The following is a 14,329-nucleotide window of genomic DNA, read 5'->3' on the forward strand; positions in this document are numbered from 1 at the left end:
GAATATATAAGCAAAAAATTCTGAAACTAACTGTAAAGAGGATGCCTTATACACATTCTATCTGTATAATACTAGCTTTAGTAAAATGAACAGGCCACAGTGAAGGTACAATCTTCAAAATAAAATGCTGCACTCCTGTTAGTGTTGACTTTTCTTCAAATATTTTAAACATAACAGGATAGGCAATTTTTTGGCTTCCCAAAACCATCACTATAAACAGTGAGAATGGCAGAGATGTTGAGACGCTTGTTCCAGATATTTTTAGTGAAAAAACATCTAGATGCGCAGAAAAGGAAGCACTCCTCAGAAAACATGCGAACTAGGAAAGGAAAATCAAAGTCCCCATGGAGTAAGGCAAATTATCTTTCTGCTGCTGACTAGCCAAGGAATAAGGGAAGATTGGCATTAGGGTCAGAGACTGCTGAATGAGATTGCTTGATATGAGGCATATGAAATAGTACACTCTAGCAAAGCAAACTGAAAACCAAGCTAAAAGGAAGTGCATTTTTCCTTACTGGATGTGCAAAATGCTGGGAAAAATTCTTTTGAGATAAAAGAGTAATTTTCCAGTTACATAAAAATGCAATTAAGAAAGGATGATGAATTAAATCAAAAGAATAGAAGGTAGTACAGGAATTAGAAAACAACATTCTTAAGAAGAAAATTAATGAATTTTGAATATTCTTACCATTTAAAAAGCACTAACAAGGAAAGCAGTTTGATATATGCATTACTCAGAAGCTTTTTCTACTTACCTTGGGACACCTCTCCTGTATGAAAATCAGAAGCATGTTTAGACCAAAGTTCCATAGACACAGCCAGGGCTGATGGAAGGTCATTGTCTAAAATCTCAGCAGGAAGCACTTCAGCCACTTCAGTGACAGTTTTCTTGCTTTGGGGGATAGTAGGTAAACAGGTGATATTGTTTATTCCATCAACACAAAGAAACCCAGTGGAGCAGGACTGTATAAGGCAATCATTGTAATTAAGCTCACAGCTTCGTCCCTGAAAGAGAATTTTAAAAAAAAAAAATTTTTGAAGGCAATTTGCATTTCATAGTCATGTTAGTTCAAATTATTGCTTTCTTTTGATTCTAAAATGTTGTTTGCTTATATTAAACTGTCCACACTTTTGAAAGCAAATCTAATCACGTGGAAAATATTGCTTAACTAATTTAATAGTATAGATGTATATTTTAAATTTTAACTAAATGATAATTTGAGTCTTAGTATTACAAGTTATCAATAAAAATAATTTCCCCACAGATTTGTAATTGCAAAGTATCAAAGATAGTACTGTCACAAGTAACAGAAAGTGGTTAAAATAATAATCTTCAGTCAGCATGTAGTTACACAGAAAACTCTGTACAGTGGACTCAGCTGTCTAAAAACCTACAGTTTGTTCTGATTGTCAGGTTAATATGTTCTTTCTTTTTGTACACTGAAGCTCAGTATTTGTTGCCTGTTGTTACCAAATCTTCACACAGTGCCTTGTTAATACATAAAGTTCACAGACAACTCTTAAAAAAGAAGAAATGTAGTGGCAGTCTCAAATTTGACCTGGCACTCACTTTTTATTTTTTATCAAGACTAACAATTCATGGGTATCCTGAAATATCCTTCCTAGTAATAAATTAAAAACGTTCATATTCAGTGGTCTGTAAAAAAGGCAAGAAATAATGCATTTCTTTTACAGCAATAATTGTGTGAATTAAATGCATTCTTGAAGTGTGAAATAAATATATGCTGAAGCCAGGCCTGGGTTCATTTTATTTTCACTTCTGTTGTAATGAACTAACGGGCTATGTGAAGAGATACAGTTAACTTAGCTAACCTAGAAGGATCTTACATATCTGGATAGCTATTTAAAATATGTACAGTATCATCCCTGAAAGATGTGCATCTCTGACAACATACCATCTTGATATAATTTCTGACTGAAGCTTCTCCTGCAGCAGGGCCCATGTAAGAAAATCCCAGTAAATTCTCTCACGCTCAATAAGCATGTGCTCATTGCACACCTCCTCTCTGACAAGATGCTGAAATAGTCTCTCTTGTCTACCTGGCTAGCGACTCACACAGAACTTGAAGCAGCCTGCATTTTCTGAGATCTCGATCAACTCTATTAAATTCACTTATGATATTAGGGAACAATAGGAGGTGCAAGAGAGAAAGATGCAGAAATGCAGACATAGAAACTGAAATTACTTTTCTTACAAGTGCTTTAAATAATTCAGTGTTTAAAATGGAAGAGGTTAAATTGAGGGGTTTTGAATGCTTTAGATACATCCATGCTTGTTTCCATCAAGTTCTTAATTTGTTTTGGCAAGCAAAAGAGCGATCTGGTAAATTCATGGCACCTTATAAAATCACTCACTGTATCGGTATTCCAAAGCACGAAGGAACAGCAGGCCAATTTCTATGTCAGATTTCCATACAGTGACAAAAAGCCATTTCCTCCTTGCTCTCTTCTAATTCCACACATAGCACAAATGATCAGTTTGAGTAATATTTCTGTCCAATAATCTTTCTTAATCCTAGAAAACTTATGTTTCATTCTGACTTTCCCTGTGACAAATTAGTGCATTTTTATTACTATTGCATGCAATGGTGAAGAGCGTTTGATTATGATTTTATGACTCATAGAAACAAAGCAGATGTGGATAACCTCCACTGTGCATGAAGGGTACATTAAATAGTCATAGATAATTTTGATGGCCTTGAAAGTGTCTGTAAATGCTTTAACAGTTTCCATGCAGGCAGATGGTGTGGATTTGTATTTAAAAGTAGGTATGTGTCTATAGATGTTTCCATGTAAAAAGTAAACATTTATTCCATATACTGCTGGCTATGCTCTTTGTATCAAAATTTATGAGAAACTTCATGATCCATACTTTACGATCCATACTTCAGATAGCATTACATATACAGACTACAGAAGATTTACTTAACACACACTGTAGCTGGAGTTCCTTGAATACTTATTTCTCTGGGAGTTCCACTGTTTCCACCTCACACTTACTCAGGGTGAGGAACCAGAGCCCATCAGGGGCCTACCAAATACACATCTTCAGATGTTTAGACCCTAACTCCTTATCCATCATACTGAAGATAGCTATGTTAAACTTTTTTCTGGTTTTTTTTCCATGTTTTCTTTCTCTACTGTGGACTTTCCAAAGCATAGTGGAATCTGAGGGACTGAAGATGGAACAGTGAATAATGGAATAAAAGCAAAGACAACACATCTTAAATTCCAGCTACTTCAAAGGTTTGTTACTTTTCCTTCTGTAAGGGCTTGTTCTGCAAAATACTGTACAGTTAACGCCCAAGCTATGTACTAATAGAAGAGCTGCCCCCATGGGACAAAAATCTACCTAGCTCCATCATCAGTGAGCTATTAATGAATATTTGGGGAAGAATGCAGGAAGAAAACAAGCAGAGTTTGCATCTGATGATTCGCCAAATATACCATTCCAACTTCTGGCAATGAGTAATTCAAAGACTCCCTAAGCCAGGGTAACATTCAGAAGAGTAATTTGAGTAACAATGAACCTATCCTCCTTTTAACTCATTTTTGGACTTATTTGTACTTTTGGTCTCTACAGGATCATGCTATGCTGACTTGTACCAATGAATTTTGCACTGAGTGAAAAAATAATTTCTTTATACAGATTTTATGATTGCCGTATGGTGGTTTTATCTGGCATTCAGAAGATTTTTTTGTGAGAAATAAATACTAAAAAAATAGTGTAATTGATCTTCTCCGTTACAGTTGTTCATGTAGGATAAGTATAAATACTTAATGAACAAAATGAGATTATTTTAACATGAGGGTCTGACTGTTTTCCGTATAAAAAGTCTGTGTCCCTCAACCGATATATCCTTCATCATCACCTGACCTTATTTTGAATGCCAGCCTGCAGGGTATGAAGTTTGATTGGAACTGGAAATTCCACTGTGAATGTCTGGGGGGGGGGGCAAGGTGTGAAGAAGGACTTAGAAATGTCCTGTGATAAGAGCATGAACACAACAGTCTTCTGGTATTTCGGACTTCAACATATCATTGTCAAGGTCCTGATGAGCCTCATAATTTTCTGCAGTCCATCTCTGCAACCTCTTCCCTCACACTCACAGGTCTAGCTCCCTGTGCTCAAGGTCAGCTCTGATACGGTGCAGCTGTGCAACCTTGGATCAGCCTGCACTGAAAAGAGCTAAACTGTGAGAAAGATGTGTGAGATGTCTCATCTAGGGCCTTCATACCTGAGCTCAGAAGCTGCATTTAAGCTCAGGCCCTTGCCTTTGGTCCTGACTGAGCTAACAATAAAGCTAAAGCCTGCTATAGTAAGCCCAGTACTTTGCTGATCCTGACCTGGTCTTGCTGCCTTGACTTCCTGGCTTGACCTTAAACCTGCTCTGTGATCACGGACTTGCCTGGCAGCACCTGGACTTCTGGAAGAACCTTCTGGATGGTTACCACCATCACTGGTCTTGCTTTGCTGTCCTTGTTTGGGTACTGTGTGACTCCATCCCTCGCCGGTAAGGTCATTGCCCCTGCCTACCTTGCTGCGACCCTTGGCTCCTGGCCTGACCTCCCTTGTGGAGCAGCCCACTTGTGCTCCTCGACATGTGCTAGTATGTGCTGGGGATCTCCTTGAGAGAATGGGCATGGGACAGAGATTAATATGGTGCCTGAGAAGAACTGAAGACAGAATATTTTTTTTTACTTTTTAGAAAAACTTTTTTTTCCATTTTATTGCTTTGTTGCTTCTTCCCTCATTGACCATAAATGAGAATCTTCTGCTGTAGAAAGAAGCCCTGAAACTGGCTAACGTCTGAAAAGCTACTCATTTCTTTCTTGACTTGGTTGCAGAGAATCTATGAAGGTAAATCTGAATCTTACTAGCAATAATCTGCTCCTTCCCTTTTACAGACATAAATACACCAAATAAATGGTGCATAAATATTAAAAGAAGCATCCCTGTCATCATTTATAAAGAAAAGGTATTCATATAACAATTTCAAGCTTGGAGTTGTAGAGATAAGAATTACTGAAGTAAGACAAAAAAATCATGTACTCCTTCCTCTCCCTGTTACTAAACCGAAAGTATTAAATGATAATACTATTAAGTTAAACCTGAAGCGTGATGAGGTAAAGCACAAGCTCAAATTGGAGGTACCAACTGCATCTCTTCAACTACAAAAAGACCTGGCATAAAAAGGTGGTGGCAGCATGGAAATTTCAACCTTAGATGAATACAGCACTGGCATTTAGCCACCCGCAGAGGATTCTTTTGGTATGTTAAACAGAGAGAATAAAACATAGGACCAAAGCCCACAGGGTCAAGCATTCAAGGGAATTGTTTGATTTAGTTTCAGGGAACTTGTTTTCAAAATATCTGTCTGTATGCAATAGTTTCAAGTATGAGTTATCTTAGTAATTAAAAATACTAAGTAAGTGGTATGTGAAATAAAAATATTAATTGATATGTAAAAAATACTAATTAGTATTTAAAAATATTAATGTACTCTGGCGACTGACAAAGCCATTATATACACTCACACTTTTCCACTTTTTATGGGTATTAGGTAACTAATTCTCTGGAATATTAGAGCTCCTCTTAGTAAAACAAACAAACAAACAAAAAACCCAAAGAACAGTTACTAAAATATGGTATTTTTCAGAAAGGCCAGGTTTTATGTGTGTGAGGTTAAAAAGGAAAGGGATTACATACAGTGTTTTCTGTGCAACAATGACTAGTCAGGTTAAGGGAAGGAGAAGAAAGAATGTCAGCATCTCACCACAAATCCTGGCTTGCAAAAACAGGCATAACCGAAGCTGGGGTCCTTCTGAACACAGATGCCATGTATGCAGGGGTTGGATATGCACTCATCAACATCCAGCTCACAATGGAGGCCTTCCCATCCTGTCAGGAAAAAAACAAAACAAAGCTAAAACAAGACCCATTAAAATCTAAATCCATTTCCTAAGTGTCAATTAAAAAAAAGCTATGGGTAACTATAATCAATCTTCACATATACATAAATACATAGTACAGGATGGGTATGAACTGGTTTGGGCTGTGGTTTCTCAAAGTAGAAAAAAAGAGTATAAATAGTTTAACAATAAACAAATGCAATCCAAACTATATGGACATTACAATTATACTCTACTGAACATCCATTAGGGAAGTTAATATTTGCCGACATCTATTTCTGTAGAGACGTTAGTAAGCAAACAAGAGTAAAACCTGAATATATTCTTTCATTACTGAATTAACTGACTCGACGGGTTGCCCTTCACCTACGGAATTATCTGTATCATTCTCTCTCTTGTGGTGAAGAATTGGCAAGGGTAAAACACTCCCTGAAATCTCTTATCTCATTCCAGATCTGCATATTGCAACCAAAGCTCTATTTTTTCCCAAAATTTAAACTGAAAGGATATGGAATTGCCTATATTAATTTTTGACCTTTTTATCCTGTTCATTAAACTTGTGCATTATTGCCACACTGGGGAAGAAAAATTGGAGGTTTAGATAGATGAAAATAGTTACAGTTACACAAAATAAAATAAAGGGAAGAAGTTTCAAAGAGAAACTCTGAGACAGATTACTGTACCAGATCAATGAGGAGGACAATTTCTGAGCAAATACAGGTTTGTGTTTGAATACCATCAGAATACCATGTTCTTATACTTCAATAGTCAGATTACTGGCATTTTTGTTAATACGAATTTCTTATAAAAATCTCCTTTACAACTAAGCACACCCATAAATTAAGAGGCCAAAAGCTGATCTGGAAGCTGGTTTTTAGATCACGTAATTTGAGCCTGTCTTGAACTTGCTCCTTGGAGTCTAAGCTGAACTCGAAGCAGCCCATTTGCTTGGTAAATACAAACCCAGAATTTTGTAAAAGATGGCTAGTTATTGAAGAACACCAGACCTTCTGCCATGATACTCCCACCACATATTACAGATTGGTTATTTCTCCAATTAAGTTTTCCCATTTGTAAACAAACAAACAAACAAACAAAACCCCTCAACCCCCCCAAAAAACCCAGCAGTCCTCCGCTGACACAAGTCTAGCTGCCCCTGTCCTGCATTTGCCTTGGAGCATGCACCAAACGGACCCACCAGTTAATTCCAGTCCTGCTCTAGCTGCCCTGCTACAAGTGCAGCCTGCCCCAGCTAAAGACTTCAGCTGTGAGGCCGCTATTAGTTCCAGTGGCTGCTGCTGTTGCTTTTGAGCTGTCTGAGACGCTGTTCGAACACAGTTTACATCTCTCGGTGCTGCTTCTGCACCTGAACAGCCTGCAGCTGCAGCCACATGCATCCATTATTCTAAGGGTATGGGCCTGCTACTGGGACAATAGCTGACAAAATTCATGATCCATTACAGAATGGATTTGTCAGAGCTAAATCAATTTCCTTTTCTGGTATCACATGCTGTCACCACATGCTTCATTTTGTTCTCTGGAGGTTTTTGGAAAGCTGCAATCATCTGCCATGTTCCTACTTCTGTCTTGCCGCTATCCCTTTTCCATTTCATTAAATTTCAACTGTGGATCTGTTGCTGGGTATCTCAGACTTTCTGCCTTGTGGAAAGTTCTTTCCCATAGTTGCCTTTACAGATTCAAAAATACTCAATCCCGTCTCCATGTTTCTATAGGTGAAGCTTAGCAGAGAAATCCAAGACCTATCATATGTGAATAGTAGTAGCCTGCAACAAAAGCAGTTTTTTTCAAGCATTTCTACGTTCTGTCTCTGGAAGATATTTTTTCTTTATCTTCTAATGCCTTTCTTCAGTTGTGCAACTTTCAAAAAAGCTATTCCTTCCAAAGGTTCCCCTGCCTCTCCAAATTCACTCCTTTTCTGAGCTGTAACCTTCTCATCTCTTCAGCTGTTTCAGAGACTCCAATAACATTTGAAAATACCACATTAATTGAAAAAAAACAAGATACATAGCCATGGTCCATATACCTAATACATGTGGTTCCTTCTCTGTGTCTTTTTCTGGTGGAGAAATAATGTAGAGATCTTTCACCCCTACTAGTGAATGCTATTATAAAAAGCAATGTAAAAGAAAGGCAGCTCACACTTTGGTTGGAAGGTGTTTAAAACATGTTCACAGCAGGAGTGAGTTCCAAGGCCCCAGAGAAGCTGCTTCTACTTATACCAAGCGTTTCCATATACAGTTGCATAGAGACAGCAGTTACAGTCCTTGGCTGGCAAGCAATTTTTAAATGTCTATATTCAAATACATTTAAAGTATTACTAGCTTTAAAAATGAGGAGAAAAATTTTGAATTCAACAATGTATTCTGTGTGAGGCACTGTAATGATAAAAAAATATATATCTTTTAAGTTTTTAAGTCATCTGTATTGGTAAAGTGATATATGGCCATATGCAGTACCAGGTAGAGTGAGGGGACATACAGCTTTATCCACATGGAATTTCCATTGGGTAACTGTGCTGAGAGGAAAAAAGATATAGAGTACTGAAGACAGGTCATGACTCAGACTTTTAAGATCAGAAAGGACCTTTATGATCACGAATTCTGACCCTCTGTATGGCAAAGTCCAGAAACTTTTCACTCAGTGGTTCATACATCAGGAGTATAGTGTCTTTCTGGATTCCTGAGTATCTCTTAAACATTAAAAAACATTGCTATAAAAAAATTAATCTGTGAGCAAGTGTCGTGGTTTAACCCCAGCCAGCAACTAAGCATCACACAGCCGCTCACTCACTCCCCCCCATCCAGTGGGATGGGGGAGAAAATCAGGAAAAGAAGCAAAACCCATGGGCTGAGATAAGAACAGTTTAACAGAACAGAAAAGAAGAAACTAATAATGATAATGATAACACTAATAAAATGACAACAGTAATAATAAAAGGATTGGAATATACAAATGATGCACAGTGCAATTGCTCACCACCCACTGATCGATGCCCAGTTAGTCCCCAAGCGGTGATCCCCCCGCCCCCACTCCCCCCCAGTTTATATACTGGGCATGACGTCACATGGCATGGAATACCCCTTTGGCCAGTTTGGGTCAGCTGTCCTGGCTGTGTCCCCTCCCAGCTCCTTGTGCCCCTCCAGCCTTCTCGCTGGCTGGGCATGAGAAGCTGAAAGATCCTTGACTTTAGACTAAACACCACTTAGCAACAACTGAAAACATCAGTGTTATCAACATTCTTCACATACTGAACTCAAAACACAACACCCTACCAGCTACTAGGAAGACAGTTAACTCTATCCCAGCTGAAACTAGGACAGCAAGTTAGTCCTAAAACTAATTAGGGTCTAGTAAGCCAAAGATAATTCCATTTAAGTCTTACGTATTAGAGTATCATTCCTCAGTACTAATTAAACAAATGAATAAACTGTCCATATTGACTCTCATTACGCGTGCACGCACACACACACACTCTTGCTTCAGTACCTTGCATACATTTTTTTTTTTTCCTTAAATCTGTCACATATAGTTTTGTAAACTGCACTAGGGACGCTTCAGAATGAAAAAAATATGTAAAATAAAATCTGGTTTTACTAATATTCAATTCATTATGTGCTTTCTTTTTAATGAAGAACACGCATGGATACTAATCTACGTAAAAATTACATGAACAGATTGTTAGAAAGACTGCAGAAAAGTTTTGTGCAATACATATATGATCACTTGGCTTCAGGAGTTTAGCAAGATCTTACTGCTTGTAAATCAAAACCAACAAGCGATCATACCTCAGTACAAAGAGAATAAGCAGATCAGGTGTATGAAGATATCATGGGTGAATAAAATATTTATCTTCCAGAATGTATCTAAATAATCTCTAAAATAATCACTAGGAAATCTTGGATCAGTACCATCAAAGAAAGTATTCAGCAGTGCAGGTCTGTACAGTAAGAAACAATAGACTTAAACTGAAAAATTAAAGTTTCGGGAGGTAGGTACTAGTATAATTCTTAAATTAAGAGTAACCGAATTACTAAGCAGTATGCTTCAAGGAAGTTATTTATACCCTACTTATGTTGACAAAAGGCTCTTTATTAATAGACATGACAGGAGACAGTTATTAATAGACATGACAGAAGACAGTGAGTAGTCCTGAACAGATTAAATTTTTGATTGTGTGACAATGCAGGCTGACTGTGACCTTTGCTTTTGTGTAAATACTAAAACTCTTATACATTCCTAAGTCACAAGACCTGTTTAAGTTGTTCTGTGTCAGCATAAGAAAACAGCTCCCACTTTTTTTCAGAAAGTGCTTGTTTTCATTCTATTCATAATTGTTCAGAAAATTTCTTTTCATCCCAGCCAGCAGACCTAAGCATGGCTATGTGTGACAACAACAACAACAACAACAACAACAACAACAACAAATATTAGTTTAAATGTTCAGAATTTCTTTTCAGTCAATCTTATTCTGTAGCTAGTTAAATCTTCTAGTCGCTATACAGTGCCTACTTGACTGCTTGGTCAGTAAGTTACATTAGTAAAGATCATACATAATAAACCTAGCTCTAGATAATTCTTCAGACTCACTTAATGAGCTGGTTTTAGTTTTAAGTCTTTCTAACATGCTTATTAGATTAGTTAATTGTCTTTAGATTTCATTCAAAAAGCTTGTCAAAGACATAGTTAATCTTTTTGTACCTTATAGGTTATATACAAATAAAGAGCTGCATATAATTTACCAATTTTCTCAGTAGTAACACTGATAATATCATTGTTTAAGATTGTTCTGTCAGGTGTCAGTTACCTTGTTGACATTTACAAGTGTATCCATTGATATGATCTTCACAGGTTGAGCCATGCAGACAAGGTGATGAATTACACTCATTAACTTCTATTTCACAAAACTGTCCGGAAAATCCAGCAAGACACCTGAAGCAAACAACATTCCAAAGTGTTATAGTATGCATAACAATCATATAAAATACACTGTGTGTGGAAACAATTTGTATAAATTATGAGCATTAACAAGACACAATCTCATATATTCCTTTCTGTTTTAAGGAGTATTTTACTGGAACTCTTCCAAGTTTCACACTGTAATCCACGGTGATCTTTTAGGGGATTTATGACGGCAAAACCCATCCACAAATTTCACATCTGGATCATAATCAAACATAACGGTCTCAGTTACAGTTTACTGGTTCTATCAAGGTGAGTACAAACCCTTCTTAATGTACTCTTGGGAGATTGTTTGTCTACTAAAATAGTTTATTTAGCTAAGTAACTGCAGTCTATGTTTGGAAAACTGCTCGTTGAGAAATGTTGCACCATTAAATGTAAGTACAGCATAAAAGGTAACCTTCAGGGACCATGCTTTCATTATCATTCTAGTTATCAAATACTAGTAATCTTGAAAAAACTCTTCTGTATTTTCCTGGTTGTAAATCCTATGTGATCATTAATACCAAAATAGTTCCATATGCTTTCAACATATAACTATACAACTGACAAAAACAGACTCACAAGGCCTCTAATGAAGCTCAGAAATCTTACTGATCTCATTATTGAGACACATCCTTGCATACACACAGCTTTACAGATATACTCACATATGTTCTGCAAAACAAGGCCCCCTAATGGTATTTACAGCATTTACTCTTTTGAGATGTGTGTACATGGATATATTTCACATGAGACAATGTATTCAAAAGCTCCTTGTCCTGGTTTTGGCTGGGATAGAGTTAATTGTCTTCCTAGTAGCTGGTACAGTGCTGTGTTTTGGGTTCAGTATGAGAAAAATGTTGATAACACACTGATGTTTTCAGTTGTTGCTAAGTGGTGTTTAGACTAAATCAAGGGTTTTTCAGCTTCTCATGCCCAGCCAGCAAGAAGGCTGGAGGGGCACAAGGAGTTGGCACAGGACACAGCCAGGGCAGCTGACCCAAAGGGATATTCCATACCATGTGGCGTCATGCCCAGTATATAAACTGGGGGGGAGGAGTTGGCCTGGAGGGGATCACTGCTTGGGAACTAACTGGGCATCAGTCAGCAGGTGGTGGGCAATTGCATTGTGCATTGCTTGTTTTCTATATTCCAACCCTTTTATTATTATTGTCATTTTATTATTATTTATTATTAGCATTATTAGTTTCTTCCCTTCTGTTCTATTAAACTGTTCTTATCTCAACCCACTTTTTTTTCCTCCGATTCTCTCCCCCATCCCACTGGTTGTGGGGGGAAGTGAGTGAGCGACTGCATGGTGCTTAGCTGCTGGCTGGGGTTAAACCCGTTAGCAGCCGGGTGGTGCACATCTTGTATGTTGTCTTGGCTCTAAAGAAGAGCATACAACTTCATGCCCCACTTACAGGAAGATGAGTACATTAACAAACTACCTTTGAGTAAACTAGAACAGTCATGTCACCTACTCCTCAAGATGCTACACTGTGTGAATACAACACGTCATCAGAATGAAGTATCTGCAGTGTCCACCTTAGCGTTCCAGATCCTGAAGCAAAAGAGGAGGATGGTCCATGGAACAGGTATGTGAAACACGTCCTGCAGGATCATTATGCTATGCATCGGTAATTATGTTTTGGTTTATTTCTGCCTTGACTATTAGAACATATTTGTTTCATTTTATATGGAATACACTCTGGGTAACGGGAATTTGGAATCTACCAAGACGATGACAGCAGAACAGATCTGCCAAAGTCTACATCAACTGCAGATGACAGCGATGGCACACTGCTTGGAAAATGTACAAACTGAAGCACACACTACTATTTTCAAATATCTAATTATAATGTGTGAGAGAAAAACCACAGATAAGGCTTAATATTAGAGTGAGCTGTAAGGCCACCTGTATAGCTCTTTGGCCACAAAACATTAAGCAAAATCAACTGATAAGATACAGTTTGGCCTTTCATCCTACTGGCAAACATCGAAGCCCCGTATTTATCCCACCTAACTTCACATACCTAACTGTAATAACCCTAGGATTCTCATATGCTCAGTGGAATAATGGGTGCAGAGGATTATTCTGTTCACTGAAAGCTTAAATAATTTTCTGCAGATACCTCTGTCTTTCCACTGGCTACATAGCATATAAAAAAAAAAAAAGAAAAGAAAAAAAAAACATTGAAGGGAGCGACTTCACCCAGATATGGGAAGGAGGATCAGAAGGATGAATGCCTATAAAATAATGAAAGAATATTCTAGTGGAAAAACAGGCAACTAGACACAGGGCATACTGGGTCAGTTTAAAATGTATTTAACTTTAACCTTGTACTTCGGTGTGTTTATAGGCATTTCACTTAAAAAAAGGGGCTTACAACATAAACTGGAAGAAATATACATTTATTATGTAAAAATTCTGGACAGAACAACTATACCTATGTATATCTAAGATGAGTGGGCTTGATTTTTTAGCCTGTAAAACTCAAAACATTGAAGAAAACCTTAAAGGTCTTTTTAAGAACTCTCCTGTTGGCAGCTTCAAGTGGGCACATTTTTATATGTGATGTGTAAACTCGCTGAAGAGTAGAAACCAGTAAAGACAAGAGCAGTTTACAGAGTTACTGTGGTCCTAACTAGTTGGAGCAAGAATGACTGGTGGAGCACATTGATATAACTCCAATGGAGAGAATCGACAGAATGGAATCAGCTTCCTATCACAGGATACAGCCCAGATGAGCTTTGGATGATTTTCTACTCAGCAAGGCTTGAGACTTCAGAGACACAAACTATATAGCCATGGGCCTAATTCTATAGACATTGAGGTAGAAATAAATGTTTGGTAAAACTTGGTACTGAAAACTTCCTACATATTAAGTGTACAATACCATATAGAGTGATGGTGGCACCACTGAAAAAGAAAAGTTATAAAAAGTATGACTTTGCCTTCAAATTCAAATTTATGTGGAAAACATAAACCCATGAAAGCACTTAGATACCCAGTAAATCAAATCTCACATACATCAATTTGTAGATGGTACCCTTTTTCCCAAGTCAGACAACCATTGAACTTAAAGAATATTTAAGAATATCGCAAGTATTTCACATACTGATGTGTTCTATTTTTTGTAAATGCTACAATACCACAGTGTTCAGTTTGCTTGTGCTCAGATAGCATAATTAGATATAAATGATGCTTCACGACTGCAGAGGCAGGCACTCTATTAACTAAACGATTCTGAGCAATTATGAAACAACTAGCAGTAAGCATGTTACTGGTAAGTGTTTGCAAGTCATAAAACAACACCTTAATGTCAGCAGCTTTCAAAAATTTCCCAATATTCCAATAAATTTTATGCTTTGAGTCTTAATGAAGTTAACACTTCTTAGGATATGACAAGCACTTCAATAATTTCTTAAA

The 14,329-nt window shown here is 37.4% G+C and overlaps 1 protein-coding gene across 1 annotated transcript in view; it reads right to left on the reverse strand.

Annotated features, from left to right (window-relative positions):
• The window catches only part of EYS (eyes shut homolog), a 938,397-nt gene that overhangs the window by 350,509 nt on the left and 573,559 nt on the right, over nucleotides 1-14,329 (reverse strand). The window contains exons 30-32 of the mRNA XM_069804576.1: nucleotides 10,760-10,884; nucleotides 5,799-5,923; nucleotides 756-1,005 (exon numbers count right to left, since the gene is read on the reverse strand). Of these exons, the coding sequence (XP_069660677.1) occupies nucleotides 756-1,005; nucleotides 5,799-5,923; nucleotides 10,760-10,884 (500 nt within the window). The remainder of the gene's footprint in view (nucleotides 1-755; nucleotides 1,006-5,798; nucleotides 5,924-10,759; nucleotides 10,885-14,329) is intronic.

The sequence above is a fragment of the Haliaeetus albicilla genome, chromosome 17, assembly GCF_947461875.1.
Source record: "Haliaeetus albicilla chromosome 17, bHalAlb1.1, whole genome shotgun sequence".
NCBI lineage: Eukaryota > Metazoa > Chordata > Aves > Accipitriformes > Accipitridae > Haliaeetus > Haliaeetus albicilla.